The sequence below is a fragment of the Myotis myotis genome, unplaced genomic scaffold, assembly GCF_014108235.1.
Source record: "Myotis myotis isolate mMyoMyo1 unplaced genomic scaffold, mMyoMyo1.p scaffold_m19_p_5, whole genome shotgun sequence".
NCBI lineage: Eukaryota > Metazoa > Chordata > Mammalia > Chiroptera > Vespertilionidae > Myotis > Myotis myotis.
In genome coordinates, this window is record NW_023416357.1 from 93,641,227 (window position 1) to 93,658,838 (window position 17,612).

Here is a 17,612-nt window from a genome sequence, read left to right on the forward strand (position 1 = left end):
CTAAGTCCCAAATTACACAGCTGGTAACTGGTGGTTTGTGGCCATGTGGGCAATAGACAAGTATGTCTGATACTAAAGCTCATACTTCATGCTCATGGCCTCTCTCCCCTATCAGGATGGTGCTGACAGCGCTTACATATTGTTTCCAATGGGCCAAGCACTGCTCTCAACAATTATCAATATAAACAATATAAATATTTGTTAGAATTCAGGCCTGGAAATGTGCTCAGACTTGCTAAATGTCCTAGAGTTCCCTAATTGCTAAAAATACTCTTTTTCCTAAAGAAGAAAATCAATTCGTTTGATCAATATAGTAAAATAAAAGAAAATGCAGTGTAGAACCACCTACTACAGAGCCTCAAAGTGGAAATAAAGTACTCAGGGTGGGGAATAAATAATCTAATCAATGAACCTCAGAATTTTCCGCCAGGCTGAGAAGAATTAAAACATCTAGTCAACACCTCACACTAATAAGAGGCTGGTAAGAAACCTGTGGCAATTGAAGATAAAAATCACATGATGAAGATCCAGAGACATTTAACAGAGGAAAAGGAATGCCTGGAAAAGCCATCTGGTTTCCTAAGTGTCCCGAGGAATACACTGCGCTAAGAATAACATCAGGGAACAGCAAAGGGCAGCTGATTTCCTTCTAAAAAGTTCAAAAATGTTCCTAATTCCTCAACAGGTACAGAAAAATCACCAAAACAATCCCTCTTCCCTGGCAGGCTTGTAAAGGAGAAAAAATGCTCTTCTCTGATTTCTTCTGACAGGCAAATGAAAGGGTCAGAAAAGCCTGCAATTTTTAAATGTTCTGAGACTCATCCCCAAAGCCATAATGGCAAAGAGATCCAGTGTGCAGAGAATATTTATTTGTCAAGTGTCAAGACATAAAACTCTGATGACTATAACAATAGCTGGAACTTACTAGCTGCCAGGCTGTTCTAACATGAACTCAGAGCAGCTCTACAAAGTAAATGTTAGTACTACTATTCCTGCTTACGGATGAGGACACTGAGGCACAGGAAGGCTAGAAACTTGCCCACAGTCCAACACAACCGGGACGGCAATGCCAGGATTCAGAGTCTAAATTCCAAAGTCCACACTCATTCTTCTGCCCTGCAGTTTGGGTTCCTATTTATAATTCCAAAAGAAAACTTCCAGATCATGTTCTGTAATTCCACGTGGGAGGAAGATGCTTCTGTGAAACAATAACGTACCTAGTCTTTGAGGAAACTTCCAGGGCCTGCTGAGTTCCTGGGCCATTATATCAAGAGATACGCTACAGCCTCTCCACAGGCCAAGTCTGACTGACAGAATGTGAGTAATTTTAATGAAGCACAAGAATGGGCCTTTGTTCTGAGGAGAAAAAAGAGCAGAAAACAATGCCAACAGAAAAGGATGAAGAGAGCCCTCAATTCAGCAGCACATATACTAAAACTGGAACGATACAGAGAAGATTAGCATGGCCCCTGTGCAAGGATGACACACAAACTCGTGAAACGAGAGGGGAGTGGGAGGAAGGGGAGGGGAGGACGAAGAGAAACATGCATCATGGAGCCCAGCGCCTGCCCCACTTCCTCTGAGGTTTCTAAGGACAAAATCTGATAGGAAAAAGCAAGCCCTGCCTGTCACTCCCCTTTGTGCAAATGTTGTTTCACCCTCAGGTGAGGGCAGTTGCATCTTGCCCCATAGTATTCTGCAAGATCAAACAAATCTTTCTCCCACATGGGCCTGCATACTCACACTTGGCATTTTGGTTTTAGCAGCTAAATACTGTGCACCACGTAGGCCCAAAAACCAAACATCAGCTTCAGTCCTACCAGCACTCTTCCCAAACTCCAGTCACAAACACCTTGCCACTTTTGTCACATCTGAGATATTATTAGTTACTTGTCTTGAATTTGACTCGCTTTTTTCACATAAGCCTGTTTTACAGGGAAAACTCTACTGCTACTGCAAATAGAAAGCCTGCATGATGGGCTCTAGAGAGCCCTAAAGGGAGACTGAGCCTGGAACCCGCACACTCTGCTTGAAGAGAAGCGGCTGTTAGAGATTATTATTCTGAGCTGTATGATGCTGTTATTTTTATAGGTCAAAAACAATCAAATATTGGCAATTTCATCTAATTCAACTTAATATTATCAACACCAAACCAAGTCTTTCCCCCAATATCAGTAAGACAAAGAGAATTTAAAGGAAAATACTAGTAACTGAGCCACTAGGCAATTGAAAGGAATTTAATGCAGTGACTTTAACACTTAAAATAATGTTAAGTAATTGCTAGAAACTCTGCTAGAAGAACAAAAGGGGATGTAGTGTCAGTAAGTGAGGACCACACTGGGAACATAAAGTCCCGTTCTACTACCTACCAACCATGCGACCCACCTAACCAAGGCGTGTGCCCAGGAGACAGCAAATAAATGCTGCACCGGTGACCAGCCTCCAAACTTGTATGCCCATGAAAGTCGAAAATGATCCCCCTCTTGTTCTCCTGGGATTCTTTTGAGGATCAAATAAGACTGATGACATAAACATCAGCATTTTTAAACCAGACAAGGCTGTCACAGAAAGATTATCATCCCAATAGAGCAGCAACAGGGGACAACTGCTGGGCATGTTGGCCACCCTGTTTTTATCCACCTTCCTAACAGCACCCAGATGTCATTTGGAAGGTTTATTTCTTCTTCCTTGGATACTATCTTGATGGGAAGATGAACCCAAGTAGACATCTTTGCACTACACAAGCCATCGGGGTCCCAAGAAACTCCTTCAGCAGGATCCTTCTGCCAATGGCCAGGAGGTGGCCAAGTGACATAAGATTGAGAGATCAGGTGCTTCCTCCCTGGAATGCCAACCTTGAGCAGAAGGAGAGAGTCGGAAAACAGCTGGTGTTCACTCCAGCAGCGAGGGCCTTAACTGGATCACCATTCCTTCTAGGAGACCATTTCTGGACTCTTACTTCAAAAGTTTCTAGCCTTCCACAGCTGCCTGACTCCTTCCTGTTCCCAAACCTGGCCTGCCATCAATTCCCTAAGGTCACAATATCCTCAATCGGAACAGATTTCTGTTGCTTTTTAACATTGAGCCCTGGCAGACAGTCTTTCAAAAGTTCCTACTGCTGTCCGTCCAACCAGCTGATCTGCAATCATAGCCAACACCTCACATCCTGCCTAAAACTTTTCCTAAGGCAGTAAATGTGAAGTGCATGTGAAGATGACACTTGGCCTTTCATGGAAAACCTCTTCCAGTTATGTCTATCTTAGTGGACACACGGGCTTAGTAGATTCCTGGAGGACATGATGTGGGAAGAGGCATTTTCCAGAGACTGAGAACTCTGCCCAGAGTTACAAGGAAAGAAATCCCCCATCTTCAATTGTTCCTTTGCCAGCAAAAAAGAACAGTAACAAAGCTTGCTAATTCACTTTTGCCCTTCAACCTTTTTGCAGTCTACTACCTGCATGGGTAGGGGTCACAAGCTGAGTAATACCTATCCCAGCCAGACTTCACTCCCTGAGGGGCAAGGACCTCCTTATCTATCTATCTATCTATCTATCTATCTATCTATCTATCTATCTATCCATCCTATCTAATAAAAGAGAAACATGGTAATTGGCGTACAACTGCTACCCTTCCCATTGGCTAATCAGGGCGATATGCAAATTAACTGCCAGCAAGATGGCAGCCGGCAGCCAGGCAGGTTGAAGTTAACATGAGGCTTGCTTGCTTCAGTGACGGAGGACTCCAACGTTCCCCGCCTGCCGCTGCCGGCCTCTGAGCTTGCAGTCTGAAACATTCTTACAAATATAGAAGCTAAACAAAACCCCAGAAACCTGCTTTCAGCCCACCAGGATCTCAGAGCTGGAGTTGATACAGTGTTTCAATTGTAGAACCCAAACAAACCAGATACCTGCTTTCAGCAGCAGAGGCCTCAGAGCTGGAGCCAGAGCTAAAGCTGGCCCAGAATAAAAAAAAGAAAAGAAAAAAAGGAGCAGTTGGGAGCTTCAGTCACCCGCCAGCCTGAAAACAGCCCTCAGCCCCTCACCCAGACTGGCCAGGCATCCCAGTGGGGACCCCCACCCTGATCCAGGACACCCTTCAGGGCAAACCAGCCAAGCCCCACCCATGCACCAGGCCTCTATCCTATATAGTAAAAGGGTAATATGCCTCCCAGCACCGGGATCAGCAGAGCTGAGAGGCCTCCCAGCACCGGGATCAGTGGAGCTGTGAGGCCTCCCGGCACCGGGATCAGTGTGACAGGGGGCAGCGCCCAAACCCCCTGATCGCCCTGCGGCTCTGTGTGTGACAGGGGGCAGGGCCACAACCTCCCTATCCGCCCTGCTCTGTTCATGACAGGGGAAGGCACCCCAACCCCCTGATCGGCCCTGCTCTGTGTGTGACAGGGTGCGGCGCCCCAATCCTCAGGCCCTGCTCTGTGTGTGACGGGGTAGAGCCATAACCTCCCCATCGGCCCTGCCCTGAGTGTGACAGTGGCGGCGCCCCAACCCCCTGATCCGCCCTGCTCTGTGCGTGACAGGGGGGAGCTCCCCAACCCCCTGATGGGCCCTGCTCTGTGCGTGACAGGGTACGGAGCCCCAACCACCCTGCTCTGTGCGTGACAGGGGGCAGCGCCCCAACCCCCTGATTGGCCCTGCTCTGTGCGTGACAAGGGGTGGTGCCGCAACCTCCCCATCGACCCTGCCTTGAGTGTGACAGGGGGCGGTGCCCCAACCCCCCAATCGGCCCTACCCTGAACGTGACTGAGGGTGGCATCACAACCTCCTGATCCGCCCTGCTCTGTGCATGACAGGGGGCGGCGCCCCAACTCCCCAATCGGCCCTGCTCTGAGCCTGACCAGGGGCTGCACCTAGGGATTGGGCCTGCCCTCTGCCACCCGGGAGCAGGCCTAAGCCAGCAGGGCGTTATCTCCCGAGGGGTCCCAGACTGTGAGAGGGCACAGGCCGGGCTGAGGGACCCCCCCCTTCCCCCCAAGTGCACAAATTTTTGTGCACCGGGCCTCTAGTGTGTGTGTGTATATATATATATATATATCTACACTAATAAAAGAGAAAAATGGTAATTGGCGTACGGCGCTACCCTTTTCATTGGCTAATCAGGGCTATATGCAAATTAACTGCCAACTAAGATGGCAGTTAACTGCCAACAAAGATGGCAGTTAACTGCCAACAAAGATGGCAGCTAATTTGCATATGTAGGCACAATGCAGGGAGGCGAAAGGGAAAGCAGGAAGAAGCCCCCTGCCACTGACAGTGATCGGAAACCCAGGGGGGAGCTAAGAGGTGGGGGGCAGGGCAAAGGCGGCCCTGGGGCCACCTTTGCCCTGCCCCCCAGCCATGATCGGAGAATCAGGCGCCTCTGCCGCCCTGGCCAGTGATAGCAGGAAGTAGGGGTGGAGCCAGCGATGGGAGCTGGGCACGGTCGAAGCTGGCAGTCCCGGGAGCTAGGGGTCCCTTGCCTGGGCCTAAAGCGGAACCCATGATCACGGGGCCGCTGCAGCAAAGCCCATGTCGGGAGATCGCGGGGAGCTGGGAGTCCCCTGCCCAGGCCTAATGCCTTGGCCAGAGGCGTTAGGCCTGGGCAGGGGCAGAGCCTGCAACCGCGGGGAGCTGGGGGTCCCCTGCCCAGGCCTAATGCCTTGGCCAGAGGCGTTAGGCCTGGGCAGGGGCGGAGCCTGCAACCACGGGGAGCTGGGGATCCCCTGCCCAGGCCTGACACCTCTGCCGGAGGCCTCAGGCCTGGTCAAGGGGCCAATCCGATGATTAGTGATCAGAGGGTGATGAGGGTCAACTCCTCAGGCCTGATGCCTGGGCCAGAGGCATCAGGCCTGGGTGGGGGCGGAGCCAGGGATTGGAGGGATATGATGGTCCCCTTGCCCAGGCCTGAAGCCTGGGTCAGAGGCATCAGGCTTGGGCGGGGGTGGAGCAAGCGATCAGAGGGAGATGGGGGTCCCCTGCCCAGGCATGATTCCTGGGCCAGAGGCCTCAGGCCTGGGCGGGGGTCAGAGCCAGTGATTGGGGGGAGATAGGGGTCCCTTGTCCAAGCCTGACACCTCTGGCGGAGGCGTCAGGCCTGGGCAAAGGGCCGATCAGGCGATCGGAGGGTGATGGGGGTCTACGCCTCTGGCCGAGGCATCAGACCTGGGCAAGGGGCAGAGCCAGCAATCGGAGGGGTCTGGGGGTCCCCTGCCCAGGCCTGACGCCGGGCCAGAGGCATCAGGCCTGGGCTGGGGGCAGAACCAGTGATGGGGGGAAATGAGGGTCCCCTGCCGAGGCGTCTGCCCAGGCCTGACGCCTCTGTCAGAGGCGTCAGGCCTGGGCAAGGGGCCGATGCTGCGATTGGAGGGTGATGGGGGTCAATGCCTGAGGGCTCCCAGTATATGAGAGGGGGCAGGCTGGGCTGAGGGACACTCCCCCCCACACACACACCCAGTGCACGAATTTCGTGCACCGGGCCCCTAGTATATATATAATGGCTAATATGCAAAGTGTCCCCTCGGGAGTTCAACCAGGAGACCAGGAGTTCGATTGCTGCTACGATGTGTGCTGACTACCAGGGGGCGGCGCAGAACCAAGGAAGGCCCCGGCCGACAGCCGGCAGCCGGGGAAGGAAGGCCCCAGCCGGCAACTGGAAGATCCTGATCAGCCCTGATAGCGGGCCACACCTAGGGATCCTACCCATGACGAATTTCATGCACCGGGTCTCTAGTATGGAATAAAACTAACACTCCTACATGTCTGGCATTTTAAACACAGCATGTAACTTAATCCTTACAACTGGCTAGGTAGATACCAATGTTTGGGTTTTCCCTATATCACCAAGCAATTCTCCAACACCACTGGGTGTCCTACAATTCAACTCAATTCTGACACTTCCACCTGGAGACAGTGTCAGATCCCACAGGTTAAGGCCTCAGTCCTACAAGACTGCACCAGCCCCTGACTTCAGGCGACAGACGCAACTCCAGGTTGTTACGTGTGCTTCTGACTGACCAACTATACACCTCAGAGGTTCCCATGAGCCGGTCTTTGGGTCTGATTAATTTGCTAGAGGGCCTCTCAGAACTCGGAAAAACATCTAACTTACTAGCTCACCAGTTTATTAGGAAAGGATAGAACTCAGGAGCAGCCTGGTGGAAGAAGCACACAGGGTGAAGTGAGTGGGAAGGGCGTGGAGCTACCACGCTCTCTCAGAGAGGGCCCTTCTCCCCGCACTCAAGTGTTCCCCGCCCAGAACTCTCTGAACCCTGTCCTTTGGGTTTTCATGGAGGCTTCACCACACAGGCATAAATGATTGAATCACTGGCCATTGGCAACTGAACTCAATCTCCAGTCCCTTTCCCCTCCCCAGAGGCGGGTATGGGACTAAAGTTCCATCCCTCTAATCATATGGTTCTCCTGGAAACTAGTCCCTAACCTTTGGTGCTTTCCAAAAGTCACTATGGTGAATAACAAGACACCTTTATGGATATCATCACTTTGAAAATCCCAGGGGTCTTAGGAGCTCAGTACCAGAAATGGGGACAAAGAACAAACGTATATCTTTTTGTAAATCACAGTATCACAGTAGACCTAATTCTTGGGCTCAGGCAAGGGACACAGCTGAAAAGAGGAGGAGCCAGGATTCAAAGCCATGGCTGTCCATGCACTCTTGTGCCAGCCTGCCCAGGGCACACTAACAGACTGCTGGGAGAACTGAAGCAATACCTCAGTCTAATGATCTAATGCCACAAACGTACGCTGAGAACCTAATGCGTGACAGGCATACAATGTTTGTGCAAAACGCTGAGAAGTAAAGAAAATGGAGAAGCTCCCCTTGCCTCAAAGCTGACAAGCCTTGTGTTGGCACAGTTATTTAAACACTTGACTATGGTGCGATGCAATGTACACACTCAACCAGACCACGCATCTTCACTGAGCACCTTCTAGATCAGCCGTGGGCAAACTACGGACCGCGGGCTGTTCTATCCGGCCCGCGGAGCCGAAAGAGTGGAGGGTTCTCTTGCTCTCCCCTCCGCTCCTTCACCAGCAGCAGTGTTAACATGTATTAGTTCACACAAACACTCCATCCATGCTTTTGTTCCAGCCCTCCGGTCCAGCTTAAGAACCCATTGTGGCCCTCGAGTCAAAAAGTTTGCCCACCCCTGTTCTAGGGACTGCGACTACGTCAGTGAACAAGACAGCATAATAACATCATGCCCACACAGAGCTGACTTTACGGTAATGGGATAGAAAAGCACAGCGTGCAGTGCGAGTTGGTGATAAGTGTTATGGGGGTGCCGGAGTCCATTCATTGTCTTCACTAGCTGAGTTTAGACAGAGACCCCCCAAAAGCTGGTAGCCCTTGAAAGTCCTGGCAAAAGTCAAGGCTTGAAAGTCCTAGCAAAGGTCAGGGCTGTGCACCACCCAGTTAATTAAGACACCACCCAGTTAATCTAGCTAAAGCATCATCCCACCTTAGTTCACTTAATTCCTTAGATACTTGTGTAGATCCTTGTTGATTATTGTTGATCAGATACTCTGCCCATTTCTGGAAATTGTCTACCAATGAGCTAATCCATGTGTCATTGAAATCTCCTTACCTAAGGCTACCCTGACCTCAATAAAAGATCAGAGCAGCCTGAGCTTAGGTGGAAGTCCCTCTCCTTGAGTTGGACTTGCCCGCCTGGTCCTCCAATATTGCAAAATTATCTCGTGTCTTTTTTTCTCATTTGTGTGCGGCCCCTCTTTCAGATACTGAACCCTACTCCATGCAGGACGTGGAGGGGGTCCTACGCGACATGGGGGAAAACAAAGAGGGACAGAAATATAAGGGAGAAGGTACCATCTTAAATATGCACCAGTTTCAAATGGTCCCCACGGCTCTATTAGGATGCCGTGGGGCAAAGTGTCACAGAGAACAAGGGTGTGAGAGGACAGAGAAGAGAAGTGGGAGCTGGTGGGTCGGGGTAAGAGGATGCGGGACGTGGAAAGTCTCCAGGATGAGATGAGCGCTGAACAAGATGTCCCCTTCCCTTCGCTTCCTTTGCAGGAACGTGCCTCCTGACTCTCCACGCTGCAGGGCATGAGTCAGCACTGCTGACTTGACACAGCCTTTCCAGCAAATGCCTGTGTCTCTCCACATTGCCCAAACCTTTGAGTCGCCTCCCAATGTTACAAACTTATGTGATTATGTCAGCCTTTCCTGGGTCATGAAGGTGAATGGCAACTTTTAGGAGTTTATTTAAATTATAAAAGAAACACAATCACAGTATAAAATATGAAAAATAGATCTGGCTGGTTAGATCAGTTGTCAAATGGAGTATTGTTCCGATACGCCAAGATTGTGGGTTCGATCTCCAGTCAGGGCACATACAAGAAACAACCAATGAATGCATAAATAAGTGCAACAAAGAGATGTTTCTCTCTTTCTCTCTCCCTTCCTCTCTCTAAAATCAACAAATAAATTTTTAAAATAAATAAAAGACTCTCCTTTTTTAAAAAAAATATAAAAAATATCAGGAAATATAAAGGTTTCCAATATTATCTCTGTTCACATTTTGGTACTTTTTTTGCCAGAGTTGTTTAACATAACTAGGATCACTTTGCATCCATATAATTGTGTATCCTGCTCTCATTATTTTTACTAAATATATCATTTTTAATTCTACATATGCATTTTCTGCTTTAAAAGAATTCTGCACAGCCATGGCACGTTTGGCTCAGTGGATAGAGCATCAGCCTATAGACTAAAAGGTCCTAGGTTCAATTCCAATAGGTGATGTGCAGGAGGCAGCTGATCAGTAATTCCCTCTCATCCTTGATGTTTCTCTCTCTCTCTCCCCGTCTCCCTTCCTCTCTGAAATCAATAAAAATATTTTTTTAAAATTCTGCACAGACATCAATTTAATGGCTACATAATATTCTACTCTACTGATGCACTACACTTTATTAACCATTTCCCAACTGTCAAGCATTTAAATTTCCAAGTTTTCATCAATATAAATTTCCCTGCAAGTAACTTTATGCAGCAGGTATTTCAAGTAATTCCCTCAATAGATTACAAGAAGGAGAATTGTGGGAAGCTGGGAATGCGTCAGAGCAGTCACTGCCCAGGCAGGCTGCAGGCCACCCAGACTTACTCACTGCACTGGCTGCGGAGGCAGCCACAGAAGCTGGTCATCTCTAGCCACCTTTATGCTCTTGAAGGCAAATGGTTGTAGAAGCAACATATTTACCTGCTGTCAGAATCCGAGGCGATTTCCTTTCTCCCTCCGAAGCGGATCTGGCACTGCACAGAAAAAGAAGCCGCTGAGATCAGCTGTTGGGATGGGACACTCAACTGTCACAAAACAGTCCACACAGGCCTCAGGCTCTGCCAGGGACACCGGGCCAGAAACGCTGGGTGCCGAGTCAGTGTGTCCCTTTGTCCTGGGTGTCAGCCCAAGACATAAGACAGTGGACACCCAGCCTTCCAGCCGCCACTTCAAGGAAGTCCTTATCTCCCTCCCACTTGTACAGGGTGAGCCTTGTGGGAAAACAATGCTAAGAGGAAAACAGAAGCACAAAGCTTTTGCACATTATCTAGGAAACTTTATGTGTCAGCAGCTGGCTGTCCATAACACAGGGCTCTTAATAGGCAATAATTAAAACTTCCACAAATCTGCAATGATGGTCCCCTTTTGACAGGGCCCAAGGTTGTTATGAATGGCTAGAAAATTATGACAGTACAAATCACGCTTCGGCCCTGGCCAGGTGGCTCAGTTGGTTGGAGTGTTGTGCTATACACCAAAATATTTTGTGTGTTCAATTCCCGGTCAGGGCACATACTTAGGTTTCAGGTTCAATCCCTGGTCGTGGCATGTACAGGAGGCAACTGATCAATATGTCTCTCTCACATCGATGTTTCCCCCCCACCCCTGCTCTCTCTTTCTCTTCCTCTCTCTAAAATCAATAAAAACATATCCATGGGTGAAAATTAAAAAAAAAATTATGCTCCAAACAAGTCGTTTAGTTGTGCTAAGTGACAATTTTCCCAGGGTGGGTACAAACAAAAGCAAACTGTTCTCCTTTTATTTTTTTTAAATTGCAATAAAATATAGAAAACATAAAATCACCAGTTTAACCATTTCTAGTTATACAATTCAATTCACAATATTGTGAACCCATCACCGCTATCCACTCTTCTCTTTTAAAGAGTAGCAGGCTTACAAGATTCCTGAACTTATTATATATATTTTTTAAATGATACATTTGTCAAAACTTATAGAACTTTGCACTCAAAATTGGTTTATCTTATTGTATGAAAATTATACCTCAATAAAGTTGATCTTTAAAAGGCATACATGTACAACACTTTTGTTCCCCCCAAATAATAATAGCAATCATGGCAGATCTGGGCATAAGCTCCAATTTATTTACCCTAACCCTAACCCTAACTACTACACTTAAAGTGGTTCCACTTGCCTCCTCATTTTCTTGTCATATTTTCTTTTCTTTTTTTAAATATATTTTTATTGATTTCAGAGAGAAAGGGAGAGAGAGATAGAAACAACAATGATGGAGAGAATCATTAATCAGCTGCCTCCTGTACACTCCCTACTGGGGATCAAACCCGCAACCTAGGCATGTGCCCTGGACCAGAATCAAACCCAGGACCCTTCAGTCCGCAGGCCGACGCTCTATACATGGAGCCAAACTGGCTAGTGCTTCTTGTCATATTTTCCATTTCTGGAGCAAAGAAAGAAGAAACAAACACGTGTGCTCTTAATTGACAGTGGACCAAGAGCTGGCCAGGCCTTTCCTACTTTAATAAATGCAATTCGCTCAACAGCTCTGTGGAGACCAGTGAGCAGATCACAGAGGAGGATGCCCAGAGAGGCCAGATGAACTGCCCAAGCACACACAGCTGGGAAGAAATGAAACTGGCCTTTGACTCAGCTACACCTGAGCCTGTGTTGTTTGCACTGTGTCAGGACACCTCGAGGTTTGGGCAGATGGTGAAGTCTCTGAGCTCACCTAACACAATCAACACGTAACACACACCTTTAATAAAGTGTTTATCTCCTATCTCCCTATGCTGATTTCACACAGCATGTGATTACATGCATATGATTGTCAGTCACCCCTTCTGAAATGTGAGCTACCCAGAATTCCCAGGGCTGGATCCCAGCTCTGCTTGCTACTTATTGACTGTGACACCTTAAGCAAGTTATTGGGCCTTTCTGAGCTTCAGTTTCTTTAGCCATAAAATGGAAATAATTGTAGGAACTACCTCACAGGGTGGCTGGAAGGATTAAATGTAAAGCACTTAGCAGAGAGCCTAGCACATGTTGAATGTGCAATAAATGATGCATGTGGTACATGCAGACAAGCAAACTTAAGCCAGCTTATGTCAAAGCTCACTTCCCACCCCGCCAAAAACCAGGCATCAAACTAGCATTAACCAATCAGAGCAGAGCCCACCTGAAGGATCCACACCATCAATCCTGGTCATGGTTCATTCCTCCTCATCTCTGTTCTTATGCTCACAAAGTCCTACCCAACCACCATGGTTGGTACCCATAAGAGTTGAAACCCACATCAACACCCTTCTCTAAGGGACATCCCTGAAGGATGGGGTCTCCGGAGGGCTTTAGAGAGGAACACCTCTGTCCCTACTTCTGATCGCCTTCCCTGCTCTCTCATTTTCTGGGGGAAACTACTGGCCTCACTGTTCCCAGATACCACGTGAGAGTAAGTAAGTCTGTCTATATAGAAGGACAGAAATGACTTCCCCATGAATTATCTAACACTACTACTTGATCTCAAGATCAAACATGAGCTTTCCTCTTACCTGTTTCACGGCATCCAGCAGTCGCTCCAGCAGAAACTGTCTTTTCATGTCATTGTTCTGTGATCCTGAAATGCAACAAGGCTTAATTAGTTCTGTTTGACATTAGCCTTCTAGTAAGACTTTCTGACACAAAGTACACAGCTGTCCCCAACTAGGATCAGCCTTCTCTTTAATAAAATCAGGACCGGCACCAATAATCTACATCATCACAAAGAAGTTTGACCATTTCTCAGTCACTGCAACAGGGAAAGCATCTAAACTATGGTCCCCAAATTTGAAGACTGTGTCTGGAGCAGTCTAACTCTGGGCTTCTCAACCTTGGCGCTACTGACATTTGGGCCAGATGGTGGAGGCTACCCTATGAATTGTAGGATGTCGAACAGCATCCCTGGCCTCAATCCACTAAATACTATTAGTGTGCACATGCACACACATGTACACACGTGCACACCCTAGCTGTAGCAACAAAAATGTCTCTAGCCCTGGCTGGTGTGGCTCAGTTGGTTGAGTATCATCCCCCTGCATCGAAAAGTTGCTGGTTCGATTCCCAGTCAGGGAACATGCCTGGGTTGCAGGCTCAATCCCCAGCAGGGGGTGTGCAGAAGGCAGCTGGTCGATGTACACCTCTCACACGGATGTCTCTCTGTCTCTCGCTCTCCCTTCCTCTCTCTGTAAAAAGCAATAAAAAAATCTTACTTTAAAAAATGCCTCTAGATGCCCTCTGGTAAACAAAATTATCTCCAGTTGAGAATCAATGATCTAATTTAAAATATAGTTTTCCTGCCCTAGTTGGTTTGGCTCATGGATAGAGCATCAGGCTGCGGACTGAAAGGTCCAGGGTTTGATTCCAGTCAAGGGCACCTGCCCAGGTTGCAGGCTCGATCCTGAGCAGGATCGAGGCAGCTGATCAATGATTCTCTCTTATCACTGATGTTTCTGTGTCTCTCTCCCTCTCCCTTCCTCTCAGATATCAATAAAAATGTAATATATATATATATATATTTCCTAGTATGCAGGCACTGCTTGTTGGTGGATCTCACCATCATCTCCAGCATCCTTTTCCCATGCCACTGCAATACCTAATTACTCCTTTCCTAAGCCTCTCATAAGGCTGACCTTAAGAAGTTCTACTAATGAGATGTAAGCAGAAGTGCACTGGGAGGGTTCTGGGGAAATTATGCCTTCCTGATAAAAGATACTAATGGCTTCCTTCCTTCTTCCATCCTTTATGCTAATCATAAACACATTGGGTGGGGCCCAGCAGCATCTTGCTACCATGAAGCAACAAGCCTGGAGGGAAAGCCAAGAGAATCACAAAGACACCAGCCTTGATGTCATTTTGCTGGTGAACCAATACTGGAAATCTATTACCTCTGACACATAGACCTCCTTTTGTTCAAAACACTGTATGTTGGGCTGTTACTTGCAGCCAAAAGCTTTCCCAACTGATACAGATGGCACACACGGAACTTCCACTCAGAGAGGTCTGGGCAAGGACTCGAGTCCCAGACAGGACACTGTCAGAGCTGCATCTGATGCTCCACAGGAGGCCCAGGACTCCAACCAACAGAGACACGGCACCTGTCACAAAGAATGCAGCTGTTGCAAAGGAGGCTCCGAGTCAGAGTCCCAAGAGCAGAGGCTCCACATCGCAAGTCCTGAACGGCCACCAACTGCTTCCTCCCTGGGCAACTCCACTCGGGCTTCCCCAGGGAGCACCAGCAGGCCTCCCCTCAGAGGTGGTCAGCGACTCATCTGAGTCATCCCAGGGCCAGCCGGTGGATAACAACTGTGACCTGGCTGAGCACTTCCTGCATACCAGGCACTCGACTGAGTACGCTGCATGCATTATGTCACAATTTTCACAACCACCCTGCAAGCCAGGTATTAGATCCCCATACCACAGATGGGGAAACTGGAGCTCAGAGAGGACAACAACTGCGTGCATTGGCTCATTCAGTGTTTATTTAACTTCAACTGTGTGCCCGGCAATATTCTAAGGGCTGGGGACACAGGAGTTAAGTGCTATAAAAGAGCTATTTTCTCATGGAGCAAAAATTCTATTAGGAAGAAACAAATAGGACCTAAGTAAAGACATAAATGAGATGATGTTAGAGTGTCCTACCAGGAAGAAAAACCAAATGTGCTGATGAGACAGGGAGGAAGCAGGAGGGCCATGTCAGCCGGCAGTTATGGGAGGCCTCTCTGCCCAGGTGACATTGAGCAAGAAGAGGAGCAGCCGTGGAAAGGTATGGGCACCAGGGTTCCAGGCAGAGCAAACAGCCCAGGTAGAGCCCAGAAGGCAGGAACACACTTGGCTTCTGGCTTCTGGCTTTCCAGGCCCAGAAGGAAGTCTTCTGTAACATGAGCAAAAAGCAAAAAAGGGGAAGTAAAAAGCATACAGGCGGGCAGGGGCCAATCACAAAGGGTCTCGTGGGCCATGGTAACGGGTTCAGTTTTTGTTCAAATTTGAATACTAACTGGTAGAACTGTGACCTTGACTCAAGACCATGCCCCTCAAATGCCTGAGTTAGAACTCCCACCACACAGGCCCGGAGATAAAACCAGTCATAGGGACTCTGCGGACACAGTAGTACAGCTGATTCCCAAATGCTGCCACTGTTATTTTGCTGGAAGAGGTTTTGGGAAAGGACAGCCTACACATCGTTCCCACCAGACAAGAGGCCATCCTGAAATGTCACTCATAACGGAGACCCCACCCGCCCAAGGCCCTGGAACATCTCCCTGACACCTGTGTCCATCAGTAAGTCCTGCTCTTTGTTCAGCAGGTTTAGTTTCTATTCTTCTCTAACACCAGAATAGGGAAGTCAGGCTTGCTTTCTTCCTTTTCCCAAGTACTGCACTCAACAACCCCACTTGTCCTTGGACAATGCCAGCTGGAAACCTGACAAGGCCCCTCCCTACCCCCAAATGCCTTTGCTGTTTTTCTGATCGTAAATACACAAAGAAAATAAAAATCCCCATCACCTCACTAGGATCCATTTTTAGTGCAGCAATCCTCAAGCTGCCGTGTGCACACCGAACCCCCTGGGTGTTATGAAAAGGCAGGCTCAGATTCAACAGGTCTGGGGGGGTCTGGGGCTCAGCATTTCTCACAGCTCCCAGGTGATGGTGATGCTGGTTCCTGGACAGCATCTGAATAGCAAGAATTTAGCACCTACCCTTACTGACAGGCACAATGATCCTAGATGTTTTCTAAGGTATCTTGCCACCACTGCTTTTTTGGATGAGACATCAACAGCCTCCCCTGCCTTACCTTGCAATGCCTCTCTTGTGACACGAAAAGCCTGTTCTCTATAGAGAAACAACCTGATGTTGTGTAGGTCTCAGCCCACCACCCCCCTCCCTGGCTGCCTTCTCTCTACAGGAGAAAAGTGCACTTGAGTAAGACAACCCTGACCTCAGACAGGCACCTGTGGCCATCCTAGCCCTGAATGAGGATTAAGAGAAGGATCATAGGGTAGAGGGAGCACAGGCGGCCTTGGGAGCACTCAACTGCAGGACGTGCCCAAGAGGCTCATGGGCGATAGTGGAAGGAGCACTAGTGGGAAGTCACAAGGTATCATGAGTCCTCATCCCGGCCAGGCTGCATGTGACAGGGAGAGCCACTTCCCTTCCCTGTGCACTGGTTTCTGCATGAGCTCATGCCCTCCTCGCTCCACAGCCTGCCAACGCGGAGCCACTGTGGAGACATGCAGGCAGAGAATCAAAGCCACCACTCTCTTTATCTTCTTCAAGAGACAAAGAGGAGAACACAGCACCCCTGCCAGGGTCAGGAAGAATCCTCCAGTCTCAAACCCATACCCACCTGCTGAGCTTCAAGTGTGGACTAAGCCATTAAGCAACTGACATTTTATCCTTTGGTCCTTAACAAAGAAGGAAAGGTGGCTCCATTCACCAGAGCACTGAGGCTCAGAGAGGAAAGATCTTCATCCAAGGCCAGTCCCACCAGAAGTGCTCGCGGAGGGATTCAATTTCAAGTCCACTGGCTCCTGGCTCGGCCACCTCTGAATCTCACTCACTCTCAACCCCCGTAACAAACCTGCAGCTACAGCCTCACTGCCAGTCCGGGAATGACTCCCCTTTGAAAGCCCACTTTCCTGCTTCCTTCCTTCTCCAAGGGCAGCCTTCATCAACAGCCAGAGCAGACTTCTTTTTAATATGAGATTCCCCATCAGCATGAAAATAAAATATGTAAAGCCACCCCAGGCAATACTGCCAGAGGCCCACAAACCTGTCGGGAAATGCAGTGACCCCCTAGGGCTCAAAATCAGAAATCACATGTGCGCATGAAAATCACTCACCTGGTCCAGGTGCATCCCCGTGGTCTGGAATGTCTACAATCCCTAGGCCTCTACATTAATTTTTACCACAAGCCTCCAGGGGTTAAGAATGGGACAGCCCAGGTTCAAATCCTATGCCACCAGCTATGTGACCGTGGGCAAGTTACTTAAACTCTCTACTCCTCCTAGGTCTGCCAAATGAATGAATGTTTACTGTACACCCACCATAGTGCCAAGTACAGACCAAGCACTTTACACACGTTAGCTATGACATTGTTGTTATTGGCGTAAGACCTTCGGCTCTAACAGTAACTTTCAACTGGCTACCTTTTCTCCAAAACAAAGGCAAACCAATTCAATGTAGGCCTCTGTGTTCACTGCCCTGGGGATAAAAAGGTGAAAAGGGTCCACGGCATCCAGGGAGGGGAAAACAAGCAAGATGCACCAGGCACTCTATGAATAGTCCTTCTCTAATCCTGC

The 17,612-nt window shown here is 48.6% G+C and overlaps 1 protein-coding gene and 1 non-coding gene across 11 annotated transcripts in view; one reads left to right on the forward strand and one right to left on the reverse strand.

The window, feature by feature from the left end:
- The window catches only part of SNX29 (sorting nexin 29), a 453,538-nt gene that overhangs the window by 416,282 nt on the left and 19,644 nt on the right, over window positions 1–17,612 (reverse strand). For 9 of the 10 annotated variants that reach the window (XR_004967387.1, XM_036308068.1, XM_036308069.1 and 6 more), the window contains 2 exons: window positions 12,829–12,893; window positions 10,232–10,284 (listed from right to left, as the gene is read on the reverse strand). Coding sequence is in view for 8 of the 10 variants with exons in the window: in XM_036308068.1 (XP_036163961.1) it covers window positions 10,232–10,284; window positions 12,829–12,893 (118 nt within the window). In the remaining 2 variants the exon portion in view is untranslated. Of the gene's footprint in view, window positions 1–10,231; window positions 10,285–12,828; window positions 12,896–17,612 lie in introns of those variants that run through there. The other variant, XM_036308072.1, reaches the window with a different exon arrangement.
- On the forward strand, window positions 1,408–1,514 carry LOC118657140. Its single transcript, XR_004967878.1, has one exon. It is a non-coding gene; the product is annotated as a U6 spliceosomal RNA (small nuclear RNA).